Source organism: Mustelus asterias, chromosome 7 (assembly GCF_964213995.1).
Source record: "Mustelus asterias chromosome 7, sMusAst1.hap1.1, whole genome shotgun sequence".
NCBI lineage: Eukaryota > Metazoa > Chordata > Chondrichthyes > Carcharhiniformes > Triakidae > Mustelus > Mustelus asterias.
The window spans coordinates 137,717,322-137,743,267 of NC_135807.1; the positions used below are offsets into that span (position 1 = coordinate 137,717,322).

The following is a 25,946-nucleotide window of genomic DNA, read 5'->3' on the forward strand; positions in this document are numbered from 1 at the left end:
ATAATAAAATGTGAGGAACTCAAATTAATTTGTGATTCTTGGATACAGGAAGCTATGATATGCTGTGTCTTCACCTGTCTCAGTGACACCTTTGGTTTATAATGGCATTTGACAGTCTTCCAAATAAAAAAAACATACTCTGCCACTCTCTTTGGCGAATGCTTTTTGCAACCATGTTTAGAAGCTGTTTATGTTCTAAAAATTTAGACTTTCTATTCACAGCACCTTTCTGTGTGTGTCCAAGGATGATATGTCTGAAAAACTGCCAAGTTCTGCCAATCTGCAACATGGTGGTAAGTGTATATATAAGAACATGAATAGGCCATTCAGCCCTCAAGCCTGCTCATTCAGTAAGATTGTAGCTGATCTTTGACCTCATGTCTATGATCCCCATATGCATTAACTCTCTAAAAAGCTGTTCATCTTGGCTTTGAATGTACTCAAAGTGCAAAGGATGCTTAGCTACTGAGGTAGAAGATTTGCCATCCTCTGAGTGAAAGCGTTTCTCCTCCATCTCTGTCCTAAATGGTCGACCTTGTATCCTAAGACTCAGCCATGTGGGGAGCAGCCTTTTAATAAAGCTGTAGGAGCAACTTAACTGATGAGGATTAGTCATTGGGGACTCCATAGTTAAAGGGAAGGATAGGAGATTCTGCGGGAACGAGAGAGACTCGCGGTTGGTGTGTTGCCTCCCAGGAGCCAGAGTCCACGATGTCTTGGATCGTGTTTTCGAAATCCTTAAGGGGGAGGGGGACCAGCCCCAAGTTGTGGTTCACATTGACACTCAAGACATAGGTAGGAAAAGGGATGGGGATGTAAGGCAGAAATTCAGGGAGTTAGGGTGGAAGTTTAGGGCTAGAACAAACAAAGTTGTTATCTCTGGTTTGTTACCTGTGCCACGTGATAATGAGGAGAGGAATAGGGAGAGAGAGCAGTTGAACACGTGGTTACAGAGATGGTGCAGGAGGGAGGGATTCAGATACGTGGACAATTAGGGCCGTTTCTGGGGTAGGTGGGACCTCTACAAACAGGATGGTCTGCACTTGAACCAGAGGGGTACCAATATCTTGGGGGGGAAATTTGCTAATGCTCTTCGGGAAGGTTTAAACTAATTCAGCAGGGGGGTGGGTACCTGAATTGTAGCTCCGGTGTACAGGAGGTTGAGAGTAGTGAGGTAATGGATGAGGTTTCAGAGTCGCAGGAGTGTACTGGCAGGCAGGAAGGCGGTTTGAAGTGTGTATACTTCAACGCCAGGAGCATCCGGAATAAGGTGGGTGAGCTTGCAGCATGGGTTGGTACCTGGGATTTCGATGTTGTGGCCATCTCGGAGACATGGATAGAGCAGGGACAGGAATGGTTGTTGCAGGTTCCAGGGTTTGGATGTTTCAGTAAGTGCAGGGAAGGTGGTAAAAGAGGGGGAGGTGTGGCATTGTTAGTCAAGGACAGTATTACGGCGGCAGAAAGGACATTTGATGAGGACTCGTCTACTGAGGTAGTTTGGGCTGAGGTTAGAAACCGGAAAGGAGAGGTCATCCGATTGGGAGTTTTTTATAGACCTCCGAAAAGTTCCAGAGATGTAGAGGAAAAGATTGCAAAGATGATTCTGGATAGGAGTGAAAGTAACAGGGTAGTTGTACTGGGGGACTTTAACTTTACAAATATTGACTGGAAAAGCTATAGTTCGAGTACTTTAGAGGGGTCGGTTTTTGTCCAATGTGTGCAGGAAGGCTTCCTGACGCAGTATGTAGATAGACCAGCAAGAGGCGAGGCCACATTGGATTTGGTACTGGGTAATGAACCAGGCCAGGTGTTAGATTTGGAGGTAAGTGAGCACTTTGGTGACAGTGACCACAATTCAATTACGTTTACCTTAGCAATGGAAAAGGATAGGTATATACCAAAGGGCAAGAGTTATAGCTGGGGGAAAGGAAATTATGATGCGATTAGGCGAGATTTAGCTGGCATAGGTTGGGGAAGGAAACTGCAGGGGATGGGCACAATTGTAATGTGGAACTTGTTCAAGGAACAGCTACTACGCATCCTTGATAAATATGTACCTGTCAGGCAGGGAGGAAGCAGACGTGTGAGGGAACCGTGGTTTACTAAGGAGGTTGAATCTCTTGTGAAGAGGAAGAAGGAGACTTATGTTAAGATGAGACGTGAAGGCTCAGTTAGGGCACTTGAGAGTTACAGGTTAGCCAGGAAGGACCTAAAGAAAGAGTTAAGAAGAGCCAGGAGGGGACATGAGAAGTCTTTGGCAGGTAGGATCAAGTAAAACCCTAAAGCTTTCTATAGGTATGTCAGGAGTAAAAGAATGACTAGGGTAAGATTAGGGCCAGTCAAGGACAGTAGTGGGAAGTTGTGCGTGGAGTCTGAAGAGATAGGAGAGGCACTAAATGAATATTTTTTGTCGGTATTCACACTGGAGAGGGACAGTTTTGTCGAGGGGAGTACTGAGATGCAGGCTGTTGGACTGGATGGGATTGAGGTTCATAAGGAGGAGGTGTTAGCAATTCTGGAAAGGGTAAAAATAGATAAGTCCCCTGGGCCAGATGGGATTTATCCTAGGATTCTCTGGGAGGCTAGAGAGGAGATTGCAGAGCCTTTGGCTTTGATCTTTGTGTCGTCATTGTCTACAGGAACAGTGCCAGAAGACTGGAGGATAGCAAATGTTGTCCCCTTGTTCAAGAAGGGAAGTAGGGACAACCCTGGTAATTATAGACCGGTGAGCCTTACTTCTGTTGTGGGCAAAGTATTGGAAAGGATTATAAGAGATAGGATTTATAATCACCTAGAAAGGAATAATTTGATTAGGGATAGTCAGCACGGTTTTGTGAAGGGTAGGTCGTGCCTCACAAACCTTATTGAGTTCTTTGAGAAGGTGACCAAAGAGGTGGATGAGGGTAAAGCGGTTGATGTGGTGTATATGGATTTCAGCAAAACGTTTGACAAGGTTCCCCATGGTAAGCTTTTGCAGAAAATACAGACACATGGGATTGAGGGTGATTTAGTGGTTTGGATCAGGAATTGGCTAGCTGGAAGAAGACAGAGGGTGGTGGTTGATGGGAAATATTCATCCTGGAGTTCAGTTACTAGTGGTGTACCGCAAGGATTGTTTTGGGGCCACTGCTGTTTGTCATTTTTATTAATGACCTGGATGAGGGCGTGGAAGGATGGACTAGTAAATTTGCGGATGACACTAAAGTCGGTGGAGTTGTAGACAGTGCGGAGGGAAGTGGCAGGTTACAGAGGGACATAGATAAGCTGCAGAGCTGGGCTGAGAGGTGGCAAATGGAGTTTAATGCGGAAAGGTGTGAGGTGATTCACTTTGGAAGGAGTAACAGGAATACAGAGTACTGGGCTAATGGTAAGATACTTGGTAGTGTGGATGAACAGAGGGATCTGGGTGTCCATGTGCATAGATCCCTGAAAGTTTGGCACCCAGGTTGATAGGGTTGTTAAGAAGGTGTACGGTGTGTTAGCTTTTATTGGTAGAGGGATTGAGTTTCGGAGCCATGAGGTCATGCTGCAACTGTACAAAACTCTGGTGCGGCCGCATTTGGAGTATTGTGTACAGTTCTGGTCGCCGTTTTATAGGAAAGATGTGGAAGTTTTGGAAAGGGTGCAGAGGAGATTTACCAGGATGTTGCCTGGTATGGTGGGAAAATCGTATGAGGAAAGGCTGAGGGGCTTGAGGTTGTTTTCGTTAGAGAGAAGAAGGTTAAGAGGTGACTTGATAGAGGCATACAAGACGATCAGAGGATTAGATGGGGTGGATAGTGAGAGCCTTTTTCCTCGGATGGTGATGGCTAGCACAAGGGGACAGAGCTTTAAATTGAGGGGTGAGAGATATAGGACAGATGTTAGAGGTAGGTTCTTTACTCGGAGAGCAGTAAGGGCGTGGAATGCCCTGCCTGCAGCAGCAGTGGACTCGTCAACATTAAGAGCATTCAAATGGTTATTGGATAAACATATGGATGATATTGGAATAGTGTAGATTAGAGGGGCTTTAGATTGGTTCCACTGGTCGGCGCAACATCGAGGGCCGAAGGGCCTGTACTGCGCTGTAATGTTCTATGATGATTAATGCTTGATTGAAAGTTCAAATTTAGCTGCCTGGTTGTTCAGAATCACAGAATTGTTACAGTACAGAAAGGCCATTTGGCCCATTGTGTCCACACTGGCTGTCTGAATAAGCAAGTCCTTTAGTGCCTTAACTGAAGTTCTTATTCAGAAAGTTTGTGTAGAAGAAATAGCTTTTTAATGTTGCATTGGGGTACATTTTTCTGCAACTCACTGAACAAACTCAGTCTTTAGATTTTTACAGCAAAGAAGGAGTCCATTTAAGATACTTTAGAGTAAAGTAATGGATTATTTCTTTGCTTTAGGATTCAGCACTCAAAGCAAAACATCTGTGAGTGAGGAGAGTTATTTTGAGGACACTCCATTGGAGACATTGCCGAAAGAGAGAGAGAGAACTCAATCTGAATACAATTTGTACCCGGTAGGGTGATAGTTTTAATCTATGCTTAAGTGATTTCCTTTCCGTCAGTTTTGTTTCGGGCTATCTGCATCATGAGATTTTCTTTTTAAACCCAGTATTCTTACCCTTGTCTTCACCTCGCTACCTCCGATTGCTCTCTTCAAACATTACAGCAGCAGAGTCATGAACCCGCTCTATATTAAGCAGTTGATTCTCTTTTCCATCCCCCCTCCTGATTTGAGTCTAAACCGAATCCCTGGAGAACAATCTAAATGCTCTGACTTCCCACCTTAACACGTAGAAGCAGAGCGTCTGGAAATCCATTGAGAGAGTGGCAATGCTGTTTCTAGTTCCGGTCAAACATTTCATTAACCTGTACATTATGTAACTGACATCATGACCTTGGATAAAGACTCTTGTGAGGCCAGCAACACGCTAAGGATTTGTGCTGTAACCGTTTTGATTGGAAAGGAAGATGCAGTGCTGACCTAGGTCAGGGAACATAGGAGCATGACCAAGCCAAAGAACAACCTGGCAGCAGCATCTATCTGTGGAGCCGGAACAGTGCCAGTCACAGCTCATTGTAGTATGTTTATCACTATAATTTGCACATTGCAATGTTGTGTCTGAACAAAAGCTACAGGGAGTCTTCTATTTGCAGGTTTCTTCAAACACTGGATTAGTCTCTGAGATGGCTGAACAACTGGCTGACAGAGGGACTGAAATAAGGTTAGTGGATGGAATTATTACATTTGCTGCCATAAGAGGCTATAATTCCCTCCCGTGCAAACACATACTAACAATCCCCCAGCTCCACAATTCTGTATATTCCCAAGAGCCCCCTTTTCATAACAGCATAGAAATATACTGTACTGGAGAAGAGTATTGCAGAATTCCACACTGGCACGAAATATAATATTTCAAGATAGAGGTCATTCCGCTCTATCCAGACATTTTAAAGCTGATCTGAACATTCCCTGCTGCCTCATCTGGTCATCCATTCATCACCCTTTGCATGAAGTAATTGCATTTAAAATGCCTCCCTCTTGCTAAGTTTGAGGCTTTTCCCTCTTGTGGATTCTGAGACTGTTAAACATATGGACATTTACTTTTTCTGCTGCCTTTTATGATCTTGAATATTTCAGTGAGATCACAGAAATCGTTTCTCTACAGTATAAACACTCCCAGTTTCTCTCGCTTCTTCTCAGCGCAGGTGTCTAATCCCATTAAGCAGTTTAATTTCCCCTCACTGCGTGCTATTAAGTGCCTAGATATCTTTCTTGGAATGCAATAACCAGAATTGTGCACATTCCAGGAGGGATAGCTTTGGACAAGTGCTTTGTGAATTTGGTTGATTGCTGAGATTTGAGTTCTTCCAGCTGCGTGGTTCACTTGCTCTTTTACACAAATTGATTTCTTTAATGAAGTGATTTGTTATTATGTAGAATGCTGTACTGTACCTGAAATGGTGACAACAGATTCAGTAAACTTTCAAATGAGAAGTAGCCATATACTTGGAGGCAAAGAATTGCAGGACTATAGGAAAGGAGCAGAGGACCAGGAATAAACAGATCGCTCTTTCAAAGGCTTCAGCTGTCAATCTACTACATTGAAATTGATAGTTTCAGTAAACAATTCGAGTGCCCCTGATTCTCCTTCGTGCTGTCTGAAGAATACTATCTATTTTGTGTTGCCCCTGTATACTATCCCTCCCCTAATTTTATTAATTTTCATTTGTCCTTCTTAAATATCTCTCTGTGCCATCTGCGACTGAGAGTAGCACTCTTCTGAGTCAGAAGGTCGTGGCTTCAAGTCCTATACCAAAGACTTGAGTTCCTAATCTAGTCTGACATTCCAGTGCAATATTGAGGGAGTGCTGCACTGGCGAAGGTGCTGTCTTTCAGATAAAACATTTGGATAAAACATCAAGCCCCCATTTTCCATCTAAAGGCGATGCAAAAGAATACATTGCAACGTTTTGGAGAAGAACAGGGGAGTTCTACCCCGTGTCGTGGTCAATGCTTATTCCTAAGCAAACGTCAGTAAAACAAATTATCACAAGTGTGGTGTGTGGGACCTTGTAGAAAACGCAGCAACTAATTATGGCACAGCAGAGTGTAAGGGCTTGCATACAGAAATTATCTTTAAGATTCATCATGGATGATATTTGAAATAAAAGTCCAAAAATGTAACACTACTGTCTTGTGGCTGAGTGGGTAAAGCAAAGCCCCATCTCCTGGTGCAAGTAGATGGAAATAAAATCTACATCATTATTCAAAGAATAGCTGGGCAGGCCACCATGTCAGATCCTTGGTCATTCAACAATTGTGAGATCTTGGTACACCAGTTGCTTCATTTGCCTATAAAACAGCAATGGTTGCTCTTCAAGAATAATTTAATTATGAAGACAGAATAAACTTATATTTTTCTGGCGCTGTTCAGAGCATCCCAAAGTTCTTTACATCCACTTTTTGAAGTCTAGTCTTTGTTACAGTGTAGAAGTGTACTACTGATGTGATGAATTGCTGGTTACAAGTTGGGGTCAGGTGTATGATATCTTCTTGGGTTTGGTGGTGACAATCTTTCCCGTAAGTGGACCACAGGCCATTTGTATGTATTTAACTGTACACGCACGCACATGACACTTTAGGATGTCCAAAAATTGTCAAATTAGTTCTTGTATGTCACATCTCCAGAGTTCTGTGCTGTAAGCATACACAGACGAGGAAGACTTTGATACTAATAGCTACCTAGCCCCCATTACAGATATCTGATGTGTGTTTGAATTCAGATCCTGGGAGTCTAGTCTTCTAAATTGCCGTGTTTCTAACCAGTAAGGTTAAAGTGCTGTAAAATATCTGGATGACTAACTTGTTTTCTTACACTGTCAGCAGCCTTCAGTACCATTGTTCAGACAGACCTCTATTGGAAAATCAGTTTTTTTCGAAACAACCTTGTTCTGAATCCCCATTCCAGAAATTGGCATTGACAAACGGTACGTTCCAGCTTTGTAATTGTGTATATCAACATTCATGGTTGACCTTGGTAATTTTATAGTAAAAATGTGAGATTGTCAGTGCTATATATTTAATGATTTGAGTTTAAGTGCTTACTGAAGCTTTTAATAGTCCCTGTTGAAACGCTCTGGGATTCCTACAAGAACATTTTTTGAATACGAGATGTTGAGTTATAAACAGAAAATGCTGGAAATACTCAGCAGGTCAGCTGACATCTATAAAAATTAGAACCGTCAGAATTGACTTGAAACATTATCATTGACTTGAAACATAGCTGTGTTTCTCTCTCCACAGTTGCTGCCAGACCTGCTGAGTATTTCTGGTATTCTGTTTTGATTTCAGATTTCCACCTTGTGCAGTGTTTTGTATTAATTATGAAGCCCTCCAGGTGGTTATGTTTATCAATCTAATTCGTGACTTATTTGTAAAGTAGACTTTTGCTTTTAAAAGGCATTTTGAAAAGTCAATGTGGGTTAAAATGGTTAAGTTTGTATGTAAAAATGCAGAACAATCTTTAAACCTACGTCCAATTTTTCTCCCTTTCCTATCCTGAAGATGCTAGCAGCTCTTGGCTACTCAGTGCAAGTGGCTATTCATGCGTGAGCTTAGTCAGGGAATGGCTGCAGTCTGTTTGACTGCGATGTAACAGAGATGACCCAGACTTCGGTCTTGCCCAATAGCCAAGCACCCACTTGTTTAAGCAAGGGTCCACGGAGAGTGTTCAGGAGGTGTCCCGAGTAAAGTTTCAGGCTGCTGCCTCCCTTTCCCAGCCCATCATGTACCTTGGGATCTGGAGGTTGTCTGTAAATAACCCACTGTAACCCTATCAGCTAACTAAGCACAGTCCGGGAATTAAACTCCTGATTTGCCCAATCTGGTATCTCATAGGCAGTTGAATTTGCGTGTTTATTTTGAGAATGGCCACTTGGATTATCTAGCAGAGGATAATGCCACTTAGATGTATGGAGTGAGTATCGATGCCTTCAGAAGGAGAGGAAAAGGATGATTTACTAACTGAAATTGACACGGACATTTTCTGACTCAGATTTAAGATTTCCACAAGAGCATTTACCAGCACCACCAGCATGTGCAGCTCCTCCAGTATTTGTAAATGGCTCAGAGCATTGGACAAGGCCTGTAAGTCTGGAATTCACATATCCCTTTGTGACCTATTAATCTGCTGAATTTACTGTGTTTGGATAGATATGGGCCTTTAAATAATACTGAATGAATTTTGTCTAGTAACGAACACTTTGCATTGTGGGTCCACACTGGAATAACAAATCTTATTTATAACTTGATTCAGTCAACTTTCTTTGTTTCTTAAAAAAAAAATTGCTTTTTCCTGTTTGGTCAGCACACTTTTAGAATCATAGAAACCCTACAGTGCAGAAGGAGGCCATTCGGCCCATCGAGTCTGCACTGACCACAATCCCACCCAGGCCCTACCCCCACATATTTACCCGCTAATCCCTCTAACCTACGCATCTCAGGACTCTAAGGGGCAATTTTTAACCTGGCCAATCAACCTAACCCGCACATCTTTGGACTGTGGGAGGAAACCGGAGCACCCGGAGGAAACCCACGCAGACACGAGGAGAATGTGCAAACTCCACACAGACAGTGACCCGAGCTGGGAATTGAACCCGGGACCCTGGAGCTGTGAAGCAGCAGTGCTAACCACTGTGCTACCGTGCCGCCCTTCTAAGTGGTAGAGTTTCCTTTTCCCTTCTAAGTGGTAGAGTTTCCTTCGTAACATTGCACTGCTTCCCTCCCCTCCTGTTTTGCTATTCCTGAATTTTGTCTGAATCTTTCAAGTCATCCAGCACAACATCAAAGTGAGCATAGCTTTGCACTTGTCCAGCGCTGCCATCTTTGCAATGGTGATTGGACGGAACTATTTTTACCCAAACACTTTTGCAATTTTTTTTACTATAGCCATTTAGTGGAGTGACTTCTTCAAAGCAACAACAATTTACATTTATGTATGGCATGCCCCAAGGCATCTCGGGGAAGTTTTATCAAACAGAATTTAACACTGAGCCACATAAGATGTTAGAACAGATGACCAAGACTGATGTAGGTCTTAAGGAGCATTTAAAGGAGGAGCAAGAGGCAGTGAGGTGCAGAGGTTTAAGGACGGAATTCCAGAGCTTGGTTCCTAGGCAGCTGAAGGCGCTTCCGCAAACGGTGGATGTTGGGAATTGGAGGAACTTCTTGGTGGGTTACAGGAGGTTTCAGGGACAGTAGTGCTAGTGCTTCAGATAGCAAATCTGGAATTAAAAGTCTAAAATGACCGTGAGACCATTGTCGAGTGTCATAAAAACCCACCTGGTTCACTAATGTCCTTTAGTGAAGGAAATCTGCCGTCCTTACCTGGTCTGGCCTACATGTGACTCCAGATCCACAGCAATGTGGTTGACTCTTAACTGCCCTCTGAAATGGAGGGCAGTTAGGAATGGGCAGTAAATGTTGGCCCAGCCAGCAACATTCATGTACCATAAAATAAATTTAAAAAAAAATAAATTTTGCACAATTATTTCCACGCATTAAATCAATTTGTTTTGGGGTATGTTGGAGATCCAATGCTATAGGCTTGGAACTTTTTTCTAACATTTGATCAGTTTGAGCACAAATGTTGCTTTCTTCAAGGCATTTCTTCTCTAAATGCTTTTGGTTCTCTTCTCCCCACCTTCCCATGTAAGTGATAATGCGCAAGTACTGCACATAAAAGGTGTTTTAATAATGCTTTATGTGCCGCTTGCGGTGCTGTTCCATGTACACTCTCCTCCTCGGTGAGACACCTGGCCTACACCTCAAGTAAGGTGGCCGCACATGTGGTGGTTGCACTTAGCTGCTGCCTCTTGGCTCGCACTTGCACATTACTTTGTGGACCTCCTGAAAAGTGTAAGTGTGTCCCCCTCTGACACCAAGTTGTCTGTGGACCCCAGTTTGAGAGAATCTGCTTCAATGTGAAACGGCGTAAATGATTCAGGAACTCAATTATTTTGTCATTACTTCCAGCTGGAGCTGACTACATTGCCATCTGGTTACTGTCGATTTTATTTCACCACGGTTAAAGGATGCAAGAAAAAAATGTGCAGGTTTGGACATGAAGTTAAAAAAGGCGATGAAAAAGTAAATGTATTACTTAATAACATTGATTTTTCAATCAATTTACTGACTTGTGGTATTTTTGCCTTGCATTGTAAGACAAATCATTGATCACTGTGTCTTGCAGCATTCTACTCTTTAATAATTTATATGTCTCACCCTTTTTATAAATTAGTCTGAAATTATTCACTAATAATTTGAATTGTTGACAAGGAAAGAATTATAGCACAATCTGCTGACTTTGTACCCATTGTTTATACTTTTGAATTTAAACTAAGTGAACATATGTTTTTTTTCTGCAAGTATAGGTTTTATTCTTTTTGAGTTGACTGTGATTACAGGCTGATTCACTGAAACTTTCTATTGTCTGTTCATTTTACCTTTTCCAGTTGTGTATGGAAATTGTTCAGAAATTTTTGGAGACTGGTAAACTACATTTGTTACTACGTGCAGGTAGGAACAAGCCTGTTGGGTGCCATTTTCCGTGATGCTTTTATCCCTCATTTGGTTTTTAATTGTAGCATTGGTTGCAGTAATAGAATTAATTTGGATAATGTAACAGTGGTTATGATACAGCACTAGCCAAAGATTTCAAATTCAGATAATTAAATAAATCTACAATGCAAAGCTAGTAATGGTGGCCATGAAACTACCAGACAGTGGTTTAAAAACCCATCTGGTTCACTTATGTCCTTTTTGGGGACTTGACTAGTCTGGCTACTGTGTACATAAGAACATAACCAGGAGCAGGCCATCTGGCCCCTTGAGCCTGCTCCGCCATTCAATAAGATCATGGCTGATCTTTTTGTGGGCTCAGCTCCACTTACCATAACCCTTAATTCCTTTACTGTTCAAAAATTTATCTATCCTTACCTTATAAGCATTCAATGAGGTAGCCTCAACTGCTTCACTGGGCAGGGAATTCCACAGATTCACAACCCTTTGTGTGAAGAAGTTCCTCCTCAACTTAGTCCTAAATCTGCTTCCCCTTATTTTGAGGCTAGTTTCACCCGCCAGTGGAAACAACTTCCCTGCTTCTATCTTATTTATTCCCTTCATAATCTTATATGTTTCTATAAGATCTCCCCTCATTCTTCTGAATTCCAATGAGTATAGCCCCAGTCTACTCAGTCTCTCCTCATAAGCCAACCTGTCAACTCCGGAATCAACCAAGTGAATCTCCTCTGCACCCCCTCCAGTGCCAGTATATCCTTTCTCAAGTAAGGAGACGAAAACTGTTCACAGTACTCCAGGTGTGGCCTCAGCAGCACCTTATACAGCTGCAACATAACCTCGCTGTTTTTAAACTCCATCCCTCTAGCAATGAAGAAAAAATTGTATTTCCTTCTTAATTACCTGCTGCACCAACTCCTTGAGATTCCTGCACAAGGATACCCAGGTCCCTCTGCACAGCTGCATGCTGAAATTTTTTACCATTGAAATAATAGTCCATTTTGCTGTTATTCCCACCAAAATGGATGACCTCACATTTACCAACATTGTACTCCCATCTGCCAGACCCTCGCCCACTCACTTAGATTATCTATACTCCTTTGCAGACTTTCAGCGTCCTCTGCACACTTTGCTCTTCCACCCATCTTGGTGTCATCTGCGAATTTTGACACACTACACTTGGTCTCCATCTCCAAATCATCTATGTAAATCGTAAACAATTGCGGTCCAACACTGATCCCTGAGGCACACCACTAGTCACTGATCGCCAACAAGAAAAACACCCATTTACCCCCACTCTTTGCTTTCTGTTAGTTAACCAATCCTCTATCCATGCTAATACATTACCCGTAACACCGTGCACCTTTATCTTATGTAGCAGTCTTTGGTGCAGCACCTTGTCAAATGCCTTCTGGAAATCCAGATACACCACATCCACAGGTTCCCCATTGTCCACTGCACACGTAATGTTCTCAAAGAATTCCACCAAATTAGTCAAACATGACCTTCCCTTCATGAATCCATGCTACGTCTTACCAATGGGACAATTTATATCCAGATGTCTCACTATTTCTTCCTTGATGATAGATTCAAGCATTTTTCCTACTACAGAAGTTAAGCTAACTGGCCTATAGTTACCTGCCTTTTGTCTACCTCCTTTTTTTAAACAGTGACATCCTATTTGCTGTTTTCCAATCTGCGGGAACCACCCCAGAGTGCAGCGAATTTTGGTAAATTACCACTAGTGCATTTGCTATTTCCCCTGCCATCTCTTTTAGTGCCCTGGGATGCATTCCATCAGGACCAGGAGACTTGTCTACCTTTAGCCCCATTAACTTGACCAACACTACCTCTTTCGTGATAATAGTTTCTAAGTTCTCACCTGCTGTAGCCTTCCTCCTTCCTGTCATCAATTTTTGAAATGTTATTTGTGTCTTCCACTGTGAAGACCGACACAAAATACCTGTTCAATGCCTCAGCCATTTTCTCATTTCCAGTTATTACATCCCCCTTCTCATCCTCTAAAGGACCAATGTTTACTTTAGCCACTCTTTTTCGTTTTGTATATTTGTAGAAACGTTTGCAATCTGTTTTTATATTCTGAGCTAGTTTACTCTCATAATCCATCTTACTTTTCTTTATAGCTTTTTTCGTGGCTTTTTGCTCTCATTTAAAGATTTCCCAATCCTCTAGGTTCCCACTAATCTTTGCCACTTTGTATGCATTTTCTTTCAATTTGATACCCTCCTTTATTTCCTCAGGTATCCATGGCTGATTATCTCTTTTTCTACAGTCCTTCCTTATCATGGTATATACTTTTGCTGAGCACTGTGAAAGATCGCTTTGAAAGTTCTCCACTGTTCCTCGATTGTCCCACCATAAAGATTTTGATCCCAGTCTACCTTAGCCAACTCCTCCCTCATCCCTTTGTAGTCTCCTTTATTTAAGCAGAACTCCAGACCTCCAACAATAAATTTTAACTGCTTTCTGAAATGGCCAAGCAAGGTTCCAGGTTGTCTCGGACACTTAGGGATTGATAATAACTGCTGACCTTCCTGACTGCGTCCACATCCTGTGAATGAATGATAAAAAATAATTCACAGTGACTGCATTTCAATTGGGAAAAATTGTGGAATGAAGGTTATCCAAGCCAATAAAAATTCTAAGATTATTCTCTTCTAGAAACTTTGAATCACATCTGAAATAATTCCCAGAAAGAGAAATAATCTTTCTATCCTAGTGAATTGCCTTTTGTACACTTGGTGTGAAATGCTAGAAGGCCTGAAAATCCCAATGTCCTATCCCAAGGACATGTTAACTATTGCCTTGCATTGCCAGTAGCCCGTTTATCTTTGTCTTTCAAGGCAATATGTTTATCAAATTTGTTTGTTCTGTCCTTGTGGATTAATTTTCTTTTTGGTTGTTAGTTTTTTAGACCATTATCTGGCTGCACCTGACTGTTGCCTTCTGTTAATGTGATTGTATTGTGCTTTCTGCTGTACATCAGGAATGGTCAACAAAGAAGGCTTTAGTACAATTATGAAGTCTATAAAGTTTAATAAGTGAGTTTTCTATTAATAGAAAAATAACAGATGAATAAACTTAATTGAATCACCAAATGGGTTTTATAGATGAGAAATAAATTGGTGTCAAATCAAGAGACTATTTCAGTCGTGACATTTGACTGAGATGTCAGCGGTGATTGTTGACATGTCAAAATGGGTGCAGTTTGAAATGGATGTACTATGAACAGCTCATCCTGAAACTGCAAGAGTGGGCCAAATACTAAGGAGTGGTTCAAGAATTCTCACTTGTGGGAACTGTATCAACCAGCTGAGATTTTAATATGTTACTGCTGGGAGAATCTGCTTCCAGCCACTCAAACATGGGTTGCAAAAACTAGCCATGGTTTCAGCACCAGAGCAGCCTTTCCTGGTAAGACATGTCAGGGAGTTCAAACCCTAGTGCTGATTGATATTACTTGGGAGGGCCATTCGGTGATTTGTGGCTCTCGGTGCTTCATCAGGCAGGAGGTTTTGCCTCCTCCATTGAGCCTATTGGAATGGCTGCAAGCATAGAAAAATTATTGAAGACAGAATAAAAGTTTCTCAAATCTGCTGGTAGTGATGCAGTGTGTATATTTTTCCCACCCAGTAAGAACATTTAGAAGTTACTACAGAAATTTTCCACCTGGCATTTACTGTAGCTCCCAAGTGATGAACAGACTACTTTTCGCATTGTTGAACTTGCGTATGTTGCAAGAAGTTTTTGAACTGCTCAATATGGCACTAATCATGAAGGTGTTGGTGAGTACTTGTTTTGTTATTGACGCAGATTAAAGTTTATAAGTTGTCCTATCTCTTGGCAATAGAAAATGTACAAAACCAGAATTGAAGAACTGACTGTTTCAATGAACAGGGTTGGTCGCTGCTTTCACTATAAACAATACAACTTTAATCTTCTCAGAGTTGGCAGTTGTTAGTTTCAACTATGATAACCCTGAAACCATAATAGTTGCTCTTTTATTGATGTGGCAACTTATCCCTGATTTACTCTGAATTTTAAAGGACAAGACTTAAAAATGCTGGGTAGAATTGTTAAACCATGCAAGAAACTTTCCCACGTGACTTTAGACACTTTCTCATGAAACTTTCTGATACTTTGCAAGCCATTTTTATTCTCTTAAAAGATTTCTTCAAGGTTGTCAAGGTGTCACTGAACAGAAGTCTGGATAAACAGGTTTGCATTTCCACATTCCCCTACTTTGGTATTGGATGGCTGGTTGGCAACTTGCTTCCTTTTTAAAAGCTGCGAGCATTTTGTTTTCTGATATTGGCACACACTGGCACTAGATGTCATTTTCTGAGAAATTTCTCTGGCCATTGACTTCTTGGAATCATCTCCTTAATATCTTGCTGCCAGGATCTTGAAACATGGGCCTATTTCTGAAGCTGCTTCCAGACATTGGCTAGTCAAAGTCTGTGAAAATTGCCTCGTGTTCATTCTTGCCTTTCCAACAAAAAAAATCAATAATTAATTTGCTGTCCTTTTTCGCCTTCTAATCCCTCCTGTATTTTCCTGTATCCCCTTATGCATTGCTGGGAGATGTACAGAATACAGAGAGAGAACTCGAGAATCAGATGAATGGAACTGTCTAGATAAAGTGCGCAGGATGCTGGGAGAAAGAGCAGAAGATATACTGAGGGAGAATTAGAGTGGGATAGTGCGGACAGACTAATTGGAGAATGGGAAAGGAACAGAGACAGGATTGGAAAGTGGGAAATTAACAGCCACGTGGTTTTGCAAGGTTATATCCGAGAGTTTCTCTGTACTTTTATCAAGACCCTTCATAATTTTGAACACCTCTATCAAAATACTCAACCTGTCTGTTCTAAAGGGAACAATCTCAGACTCTTCACAGCAAATAACTGTCCCTCATCCTTTGTTTAAAATACAGAAATATGCAGTTAATGGAATGCTACTAAATATTTTCTCTTCTAGCCAGAAAGTGACATTTTACTGAATGTATTTGACCTTGTGGCATCCACAGACTTGAGGGCCATGATTTCCAATCTTATAGAGATAACCTGTAAGGTAAGGATCACTGCTGGATATTTTATACATGTGGCTTAAGAATATTGCTAGGCAGAGGAATCTGGGCGTTACAGGTACACAGGTCATTGAAAGTGGCAACGTGGGTGGAGAAGGTAGGTAAGGCATACTGCATGCTTGCCTTCATCGGCCAGGGCATTGAGTTTAAAAATTGGCAAATCATGTTGCAGCTTTATAGAACCTTAGTTAGGCCGCACTTGGAATATAGTGTTCAATTCTGGTCGCCACACTACCAGAAGGATATGGAGGCTTTGGAGAGGGTACAGAAGATTTACCGAGATGTTGCCTGGCATGGAGGGTATTCGCTATGAAAAGAGATTGACTGGAATGGCGGAGGTTGAGGGGCAACCTGATAGAAGTCTACAAGATTGAGGGGCATGAACAGAGTGGATAGTCTGAAGCTTTTTCCCAGGGTGGAAGTCAATTACTCGGGGGGCATAGGTTTAAGGTGCGAGGGGCAAGGTTTAAAGGAGATGTTCATGGCAAGTTTTTTTTACCCAGAGGGTGGTGGGTGCCTGGAACTCCCTGGCGGGGTAGGTAGTGGGAGCGGATACAATAGCGACTTTTAAGGGGCATCTTGATAAATACATGAATAGGATGGGAATGGAGGGATATGGTCCCCGGAAGGGTAGGGGGCTTTAGTTCAGTCGGGCAGCATGGTCAGTGCAGGCTTGGAGGGCCGAAGGGCCTGTTCCTGTGCTGTAATTTTCTTTGTTCGTTGATGGACATTTGTGGTGGCTTTGTGAATGAATTGCAGGATTTGCTACATTAATCGACACACTTGTTGAAATATTATTTAATGAACTTGTTCATTACATGTTTTCATTGTATAATTGTTCTCCATCTTCCAACCTATGTTTGTGCCTCTGTAACTAATCTCTCCACCTTGCACAGAAAGGGATAAAACATATTATTGCTAATAATTTCTTGATTGACGAATGATGGAAATAAATTTTGGCCACAATCTTGTAAAGGGTGTTTATTAATGGTGAATTTCCAAAAATAGACAGAGATGGAAGACTTATTTGGTGAGAGTTATTTTTTTGCAGTGTTTTCAGGGATATCTTCTTTGCTGGTTCCACAGGGAAATAAGCCACTCCTTTGACCTTGTGCTCTTTTAGTCTTAATCCATAGCAAGGTTGTCAACTATCTGCCCCTGGGGAGTTCCTTCTCTGCTATGTCTCCTAATTCACTATCCGACTCCCAATTCATTCTCTTCTCACCCCACATCCTGCTCAATTCAAAAATGATTGCCTGTGTCCTCTGGTACGATTAATGGAACATATTCCAGCAAAGATAGGTACGTTTGAAATTCTATTTACAGATACAAAAGCAAAACACTCTAGATGTTGGAAACCTGAAATAAAAAAAAAAGCAAATGCTGGAAATACTCAGCAGATCAAGAAGCACCCTTGGGGAGAGAAGCAGTGTTAACATTTCAGGTTGATACCCCATCAGAACAGAAAAAAGTGAGATTTAATCTCCTGGTTCAGCTGAAAGGACACTGACCTGAAATGTTCACTCACTCTTTGCAGACACTGCCTGACCGACTGAGTGTTTCCAGCATTTGCTGTTTTCATTTCAGATTTCCGCAGTATTTTGTTCTTGCTTAAAGAGCTGCCTGTGCTCCAGATTTGTGTTACACATTTCTAAAATAGATCAGACTGCTATCAATTAAATATATAATGTGTAATCAACCATTCTAATTTTGGAAAACTGTGGAAAGCATCCGATCAAAATTGCATTGATTTATTGAACGTCTGAGAAGATATCAGGGGTGCTGGCTCAGAGGTGAAAGTTTTACCCACTTAGCCTTGGCACATTCGCAAATAGAGTTCTAATTAAATGCCTGCATTTGGGATAATTAATGGGGAAAGTGTCAGATTTTAAATTGTTTTAAAGATGTTTCATATGCACAATTAATTTGTGAACTTTTACAGCTTGCAGATTTGGGACTGAAGTTCCAGTTGGATCAATTTAATTACATGATACATCTGCTGAATCAACTGCAGGTATCTCAACAAGAAATACATTTCATCATGGCACTTAAACCCAGGTAAGCAGTTGCCTATTTTGTTCTTCTGTTAGCTTGTACAGTTCAAGTCGCAAGCCTGTGATATTAAAGATTTGATTTGATGTTTTAAAGTGACATATATGATTGTTGGATCAGTACATGTGAGCTTTGTTTGGAACTTTTGAAGGATTGATGGGGATGTACTGTTAGTTCATGGAAAATAAATGGCTCATTTGAAGTTCTATTTCAATTCTAAAAGGAGTGCAGGAGCAGAGGGACCTGGGTGTATATGTGCGTAAGATATTGAAGGTGGCAGGACCAGCTGAGAGCATGGTTAAACCATACAGTATCCTGGGGCTTAAGGGCATCAAATACAAGAGCAAGGAGGTTATGTTGAACTTGTATAAGACACTAGTTCAGCCTTAGTTCGAGTATTGTGTCCAGTTCTGCGCACCACATTTTAGGTAGGATGGGAAAGTATTGGGGAGGAATGCTGAAAAGATTCACAAGAATTCTTTCTGGGATGAGAACTTTAGTTATGAGGATAGATTGGAGAAGTTGGGACTGTTTTCCTTGGAGAAAAGAAGGCCGAGAAGCGATTTGATAGATGTATTCAAAGCCATGTGGGCTCTGGACAGAGTAGATGAGGAGAAACTGGTCCCACCTGTGAAAGGAGCAAGAACACAAGGGCACAAATTTAAAGTAATTGGTAAAAGCAAAAGTGTCATAAGGAAAATCTTTTTCATGCAGTGAGTAGTTAAGGCCTGGAATGCACTGCCTGAGTGTGGTGGAGGCAGGTTCAATCGAGTCATTAAGAAGTGAATTAGCCTATTATCTGAAAAAGAAGAATGTACAGGGTTACGGGGACACGTCAGGTGTAATAATAAGGTGACGATGTGTGTAAGGATTTCAACCCTTATTTTCCCCCCACCTCCTGGTTGATTGTAACAGGGATTTCATCATTTCTCTGGATGAATGTTGCCAATTCAGTGTATGGACCTGACTGTTCAGGTGCTGATTGCAGAGAACTCAGCCTGGCTTTCATGAGTTTAAACAAGTAAGGGTTAGCTTTTGTGCTTAAAAACCCACCTAGCTGAAGATATTAGAATATTTTTATAAAGGTAAGCTCACATCCTGATTTCACAACCCATAAACATACAAGTTACAAAGTAGAGGCGATGAATCTTAATTTGGCCAAAACGTAAACACAAAAAGGCAAGTAAATCAATTTCACTGATTGTAAATCCTTTGCACGATTCATGGCTGAGGCCATTCTTCTGTAGTGCTTGGTTTTGTTTCTCTCTGAAACACTGATTTTGGAATATGAAGTAATCTTTAATTTCACTTGTCTGCTATACACTTAGCAGGCAGGATTCACTCAGGTTAGTTAAGCAGGCAGGGTTCATTCAGGTTAGTTAAGCAGGCAGGGTTCATTCAGGTTAGTTAAGCAGGCAGGGTTCATTCAGGTTAGTTAAGCAGGCAGGGTTCATTCAGGTTGGTTAAGCAGGCAGGGTTCATTAAGGTTGGTTAGTTAAGATGTGGAGATACCTGGTGTCAGACTTTTTACAAGTTTGTTCAGAGAGGGGAAAGGGTAGACAGCCTTTGGCTGCTGGTGGTGTCTGCTTTTCAGGTGTTACATTTTAGACTGCTCCAATGCAAGCAATGTTTTATAATAGGGAGGTGGTCAGTGCAGGACTGAGGGTGTTGTACCTAAATGCGCGCAGTATACGGAACAAGGTAAATGAGCTTGTTGCACACATTGAAATTGGCCGGTACAATGTTGTGGGCATCACAGAGACGTGGCTGCAAGGGGATCAGGGCTGGGGTCTAAATATGCAATATATGTGTCCTATCGAAAGGACAGGCAGATGGGCAAAGGGGGCGGGGTTGCATTGTTAGTAAGGAATGAAGTTCAATCCATAGCGAGATGCAATATAGGATCAGAAGGCATAGAATCTCTGTGGGTAGAGTTGAGGAATCGCAAAGGTAAAAAGACCCTGATGGGAGTTATGTACAGGCCCCCTAGCAGTAGTCAGGATGTGGGGCAGAAAATAAATCAGGAGATAGAAAAGGCAATATTGCAATAATCATGGGGGACTTCAATATGCAGGTGAATTGGGAAAATCAGATAGGTAGTGGATCCCAAGGAAAGGAATTTGTGGAATGTCTAAGAGATGGTTTTTTGGAGCAGCTTGTGACAGAGCCTACTGGGGAGCAGGCAATTCTGGATTTGGTGATGTGTAATGAGGCAGACTTGATTAGGGAACTTAAGGTGAAGGAACCCTTAGGGAGCAGTGACCACAATATGATAGAATTTACCCTGCAGTTTGAGAGGGAGAAGCTGGAATCCGATGTAACTGTGTTACAATTAAATAAAGGTAACTACAAAGACATGAGGGAGGAGCTGGCCAGAGTTGATTGGAAAAGGAGCCTCAGAGGGAAGACTGTGGCAAGGGTCTTTGGGGGTAATTCTGGAGGCACAACAGAAATTCATCCCAAGGAGGAGGAAATGTGCTAAGGGGAGGATGAGGCTTCCATGGCTGACGAGGGAAGTCAAGGACAGCATAAAAGCAAAAGAAAAAGCATACAAGGTAGCAAGGATTAGTGGGAAGCCAGAGGATTGGGAAGCCTTTAGAAGTGAGCAGAGAACAACTAAAAAAGCAATAAGAGGGGGAGAAGATGAAATAGTGTAAGCTAGCTAGTAATACCAAAGAAAATAGGAAGAGTTTTTTTCAGTATGTGAAAGGTAAGAGAGGCAAAAATAGGACCACTGGAAAATGAGGCTGGAGAAGTAATAATAGGAAACAAAGCAATGGCAGAGGAACTGAATAGTTACTTTGCATCAGTCTTCACGGTGGAAGACACCTGTGGGATGCCAGAGCTCCAGGAGGCACAGGTGAGTGCAGTGGCCATCATTAAGGAGAAGGTTCTGGGGAAATTGAACGGTCTGAAGATGGATAAATCAGCTGGAACGGATAAACTACACCCCAGAGTTCTAAAAGAGATAGCTGAGGAAATTGTGGAGACTTTGGTGGTGATCTTTCAGGAATCACTGGAGGCAGGGAGGGTCCCAGAGGACTGGAAAGTAGCGAATGTAACACCGCTGTTTAAGAAGGGAGGGAGGCAGCATCCGGGAAATTATAGGCCGGTTAGCCTGACTTCGGTCATTGGCAAGATTTTAGAGTCCATTATTAAAGATGAGATTGCGGTGTACTTGGAAGTGCATGATAAAGTAGGACTGAGTCAGTAAGCTTTGTCAAGGGGAGGCCATGTCTGACAAATCTGTTAGAGTTCTTTGAGGAGGTAACAAGGAAGTTCGATAAAGGAAAACCAGTGGACGTGATTTATTTAGATTTCCAGAAGGCCTTTGACAAGGTGCCGCATAGGAGACAGTTAAATAAGTTAAGTGCCCATGGTGTTAAGGGTAAGATCCTGGCATGGATAGAGGATTGGCTGACTGGCAGAAGGCAGAGAGTGGGGATAAAGGGTCTTTCTCAGGATGGCAGCCAGTGACGAGTGGTGTGCCTCAGGGGTCGGTGCTGGGACCACAACCTTTCACACTATACATTAACAATTTGGAAGATGGAACTGAAGGCACTGTTGTTAAGTTTGCAGATGATGCAAAGATATGCAGAGGGACAGGTAGCATTGAGGAAACAGGGAGGCTGCAGAAGGACTTGGACAGGTTAGGAGAAGTGGCAGATGGAATACAATGTGGAAAAGTGCGAGGTCATGCATTTTGGAAGAAGGAATGGAGACATAGACTATTTTCTAAATGGGGAAATGCTTAGGAAACCAGAAACACAAATCCAGTAGAGGCGGCTGAGGGACTTCACTGGTGCATTCTGGGAGAAGTCAGACCAGCAACATCATCTAAGAAGTGAGAAGCAGAAGATCTGGTGTCAAGGAGCAATAAGCCCGAAACACTACGTTAGTGTTTCCCTCTCTTCCTTCCTCCCTCCTCCAACCAAAAAAAAGGCCACTGTGAGAAGGTAAAAGTGAAGGTGAGAGTTTTATAATTTTTCTTAAATAATTTAATTGGTGCTCGAAATGTTGGTCAGTGGGGTTAAATGCTGCACTTGTGAGATGTGGGAGATCCGTGACGCTTCCAGTGTCTTGGACAACTACGTCTGCAGGAAGTGCACCCAATTGCAGCTCCTTACAGACCGCATGGATAGGTTGGAGCGGCAGTTGGATGCACTTGGATGCATGATGGTGGAGAAAGTGTCATAGATAGGAGCTTTAGAGACGTGGTCACACCCAGATGGGTGACTGCTAGAAGGGGCAGGCAGTCAGTGCAGGAATCCCCTGTGGTCATCACCCCTCTAACAAGTATACCGTTTTGGATACTGTTGGGGGGGGTTGGCCTATCAGGGGATAACAGCAGCAGCAACCAAAGCAGTGGCACCAGGGCTGGCTCTGCTGTTAAGCAGGGAAGGACAAAGAGCACTAGATCAATAGTTATAGGGGACCCTATAGTTAGGGGAGCAGATAGGCGCTTTTGTGGACGTGAAAGAGACTCCAGGATGGTATGTTGCCTCCTTGGTGCCAAGGTCCAGGATGTCTCTGAACGGACAGAAAGCATTCTGAAGGGAGAGGGTGAGCAGCCAGAGGTCGTGGTACACATTGGCACGAACGACATAGGTAGGAAGAGTGATGAGGTTCTGCAGCAGCAGTTTAGGGAGTTGGGTAGAAAGTTAAAAAGCATGACCTCTAAGGTTCTAATCTCAGAATTACTCCCTGTGCCACGTGCCAGTGAGACTAGGAATAGGAAGATAGTGCGGCTCAACATGTGGCTAAATAGCTGGTGTAGGAGGGAGGGTTTCGGATCTCTGGACCATTGGGATCTTGGGGCCAGGTGGGACCTGTACAAGAAAGACGGGTTGCACCTAAACTGGAAGGGCATAAATATTCTGGCCGGGAGGTTTGCTAGTGTCACACGGGAGGATTTAACCTAGTTTGACAGGGGGATGGGAACCAAAGCAAAGGTGAATTAGCTGAAGGGGGACCAGAGAGTAGGGCTAGTAAGACTCAAAGAGCAGGCAGGGTGTAGTTGCTAATCAAAGAGGGTCTGGTGTACTGAAGTGTATTTGTTTCAATGCGAGAAGTGTAACAGGTAAGGCAGATGAACTTGGAGCTTGGATTAGTACCAGGAACTATGATGTTGTTGCTGTTACACAGACTTGGTTAAGGGAAGGAGAGGATTGGCAGCTTAACATTCCAGGATACAGTTGTTTCAGGCGGGATAGAGAGGGATGTAAAAGGGGTGGGGTAGTTGCACTACTAGTTAAGGAGAATATCACAGATGTACTGCGGGAGGACACCTCAGAGGGCTCATACAGCGAGGCAATATGGGTAGAGCGCAGGAATAGGAAGGATGTGGTCACAATGTTGGGGGTTTACAACTGCCAGCGGGAAATAGAGGAGCAGATTTTGGCAAGGTGTAAAAGTAACAGGATTGTTCTGGTGGGAGATTTTAACTTCCCCTATATTGACTAGGACTCACTTAGTGCTAGGGGCGTGGATGGGGCAGAGTTTGTAAGGAGCATCCAGGAGGGTTTCTTGAAACAGTATATCGATAGTCCAACTAGGGAAGGGGCCATACTGGACCTGGTATTGGGGAATGACCCTGGCCAGGTGGTCGATGTTTCAGTAGGGGAGCTGTTCGGGAACAGTGACCACAATTCAGTAAGCTTCGAGGTACTGATGGATAAAGATAAGTGTAGTCCTCAAGTTAAGGTGCTAAATTGGGGGAAGGCTAATTACAACAATATTAGGAGGAACTGAAGAGTGTAGATTGGGGGCAGATGTTTGAGGGCAAATCAACATCTGGCATGGGGGAGGTTTTCAAGTGCAAGTTGATAGGGATTCAGGAACGGCACATTCCTGTAAGGATGAAGGATAAGTATGGCAAGTTTTGGGAACCTTGGGTAACCAGAGATATTGTGAGAAAGAGAAAAAGGAAGCATTTGTCAAAGCTAGGAGGCTGGGAACACACGAAGCAAGTGTGGAATACAAGGAAAGTAGAAAGAAACTTAAACAAGGAGTAAGGAGGGCTAAAAGTGGTCACGAAAAAGCATTGGCCAGCAGGATTAAGGAAAATCCCAAGGCTTTTTATACATATGTAAAGAGCAAGAGCGTAACCAGGGTGAGGGTTGGTCCACTCGAGGACAAGGGAGAGAATCTATGCATAGAGCCAGAGGAAATGGGCGAGGTATTAAATGAGTACTTTGCATCAGTATTCACCGAAGAGAAGGACTTGGTGGATGATGAGTCTGGGAAAGGGTGTGTAGATAGTTTGAGTCATGTTGAGATCAAAAGGAGGAGGTATTGGGGTTCTTGAAAAACATTAAGGTAGACAAGGCCCCAGGGCCTGATGGGATATACCCCAGAATACTGAGAGAGGCAAGGGAGGAAATTGCTGGGGCCTTGAGAGAAATCTTTGTATCCTCACTGGCTACAGGGAAGGTTCCAGAGGATTGGAGAATAGCCAATGTTGTTCCTTTGTTTAAGAAGGGTAGCAAGAATAATCCAGGTAATTACAGGCTGGTGAGCCTTACATCAGTGGTAGGGAAATTATTGGAGAGGATTCTTCGAGACAGGATTTATTCCCACTTGGAAATAAGTGGACGTATTAGTGAGAGGCAACATGGTTTTGTGAAGGGGAGGTTGTGTCTCACTAACTTGATCGAGTTTTTTGAGGAAGTGACGAAAATGATTGATGAGGGTAGGGCAGTGGATGTTCTCTACATGGACTTCAGTAAGACCTTTGACGAGGTCCCTCATGGCAGACTGATGCAGAAGGTGAAGTCGCATGGGATCAGAGGTAAGCTAGCAAGGTGGATACAGAACTGGCTTGGTCAAAGAAGACAGAGGGTAGCAGTGAAAGGGTGCGTTTCTGAATGTAGGGCTGTGACAAGTGGCGTTCCTCAGGGATCAGTGCTGGGACCTTTGCTGTTTGTAATATATATAAATGATTTGGAGGAAAGTAAGTGGGTTGATTAGTAAGCTATTCTCCAATCCTCTGAGACCTTCCCTGTGATATGGCCAGTGAGGATACAAAGATTTCTCTCAAGGCCCCAGCAATTTCCTCCCTTGCCCCTCAGTATTCTGGCGGATGACACAAAGGTTGGTGGATTTGCAGATAGCGATGAGGACCATCAGAGGATACAGCAGGGTATAGATCGCTTGGAGACTTGGGCGGAGAGATGCAGATGGAATTTAATCCGGACAACTGTGAGGTAATGCATTTTGGAGGGTCTAATACAGATAGGAAATATACAGTAAATGGCAGAACCCTTAAGAGTATTGATAGGCAAAGGGATGTGGGTGTACAGGTGCACAGGTCACTGAAAATGGCAACACAGGTGGAGAAGGTAGTCAAGAAGGCATATAGCATGCTTGCCTTCATCGGCCGGGACATGGAGTTTAAAAATTGGCAAGTCGTGTTGCAGCTTTATAGAACCTTAGGCTGCATAGTTGGAATATAGTGTTCAATTCTGGTCGCCACACTCCAGAAGGATGTGGAGGCTTTGGAGAGGCTACAGAAAAGATTTACCAGGATGTTGCTTGGTATGGAAGGCATTAGCTATGAGGAGAGGTTGGAGAAACTTGATTTGTTCTCACTGGAACGATGGCGGTTGAGGGGGGTGACTTGATAAAGAACTCTACAAGATTATGAGAGGCATGGACAAAGTGGATAGTCAGAAGCTTTTTCCCAGGATGGAAGAGTCAATTACTAGGGGGCATAGGT

The 25,946-nt window shown here is 42.7% G+C and overlaps 1 protein-coding gene across 1 annotated transcript in view; it reads left to right on the top strand.

The window, feature by feature from the left end:
- Positions 1 to 228: 228 nt before the first annotated feature.
- Positions 229 to 25,946, top strand: part of topaz1 (testis and ovary specific TOPAZ 1) — a 38,840-nt gene continuing 13,122 nt past the window's right edge. Inside the window, exons 1-10 of the mRNA XM_078216901.1 lie at positions 229 to 293; positions 4,389 to 4,504; positions 5,145 to 5,212; positions 7,375 to 7,478; positions 8,546 to 8,637; positions 10,525 to 10,638; positions 11,004 to 11,067; positions 14,722 to 14,873; positions 16,069 to 16,161; positions 18,120 to 18,235. Coding sequence (XP_078073027.1) covers positions 251 to 293; positions 4,389 to 4,504; positions 5,145 to 5,212; positions 7,375 to 7,478; positions 8,546 to 8,637; positions 10,525 to 10,638; positions 11,004 to 11,067; positions 14,722 to 14,873; positions 16,069 to 16,161; positions 18,120 to 18,235 — 962 coding nt within the window. The 5' untranslated portion in view covers positions 229 to 250. The remainder of the gene's footprint in view (positions 294 to 4,388; positions 4,505 to 5,144; positions 5,213 to 7,374; positions 7,479 to 8,545; positions 8,638 to 10,524; positions 10,639 to 11,003; positions 11,068 to 14,721; positions 14,874 to 16,068; positions 16,162 to 18,119; positions 18,236 to 25,946) is intronic.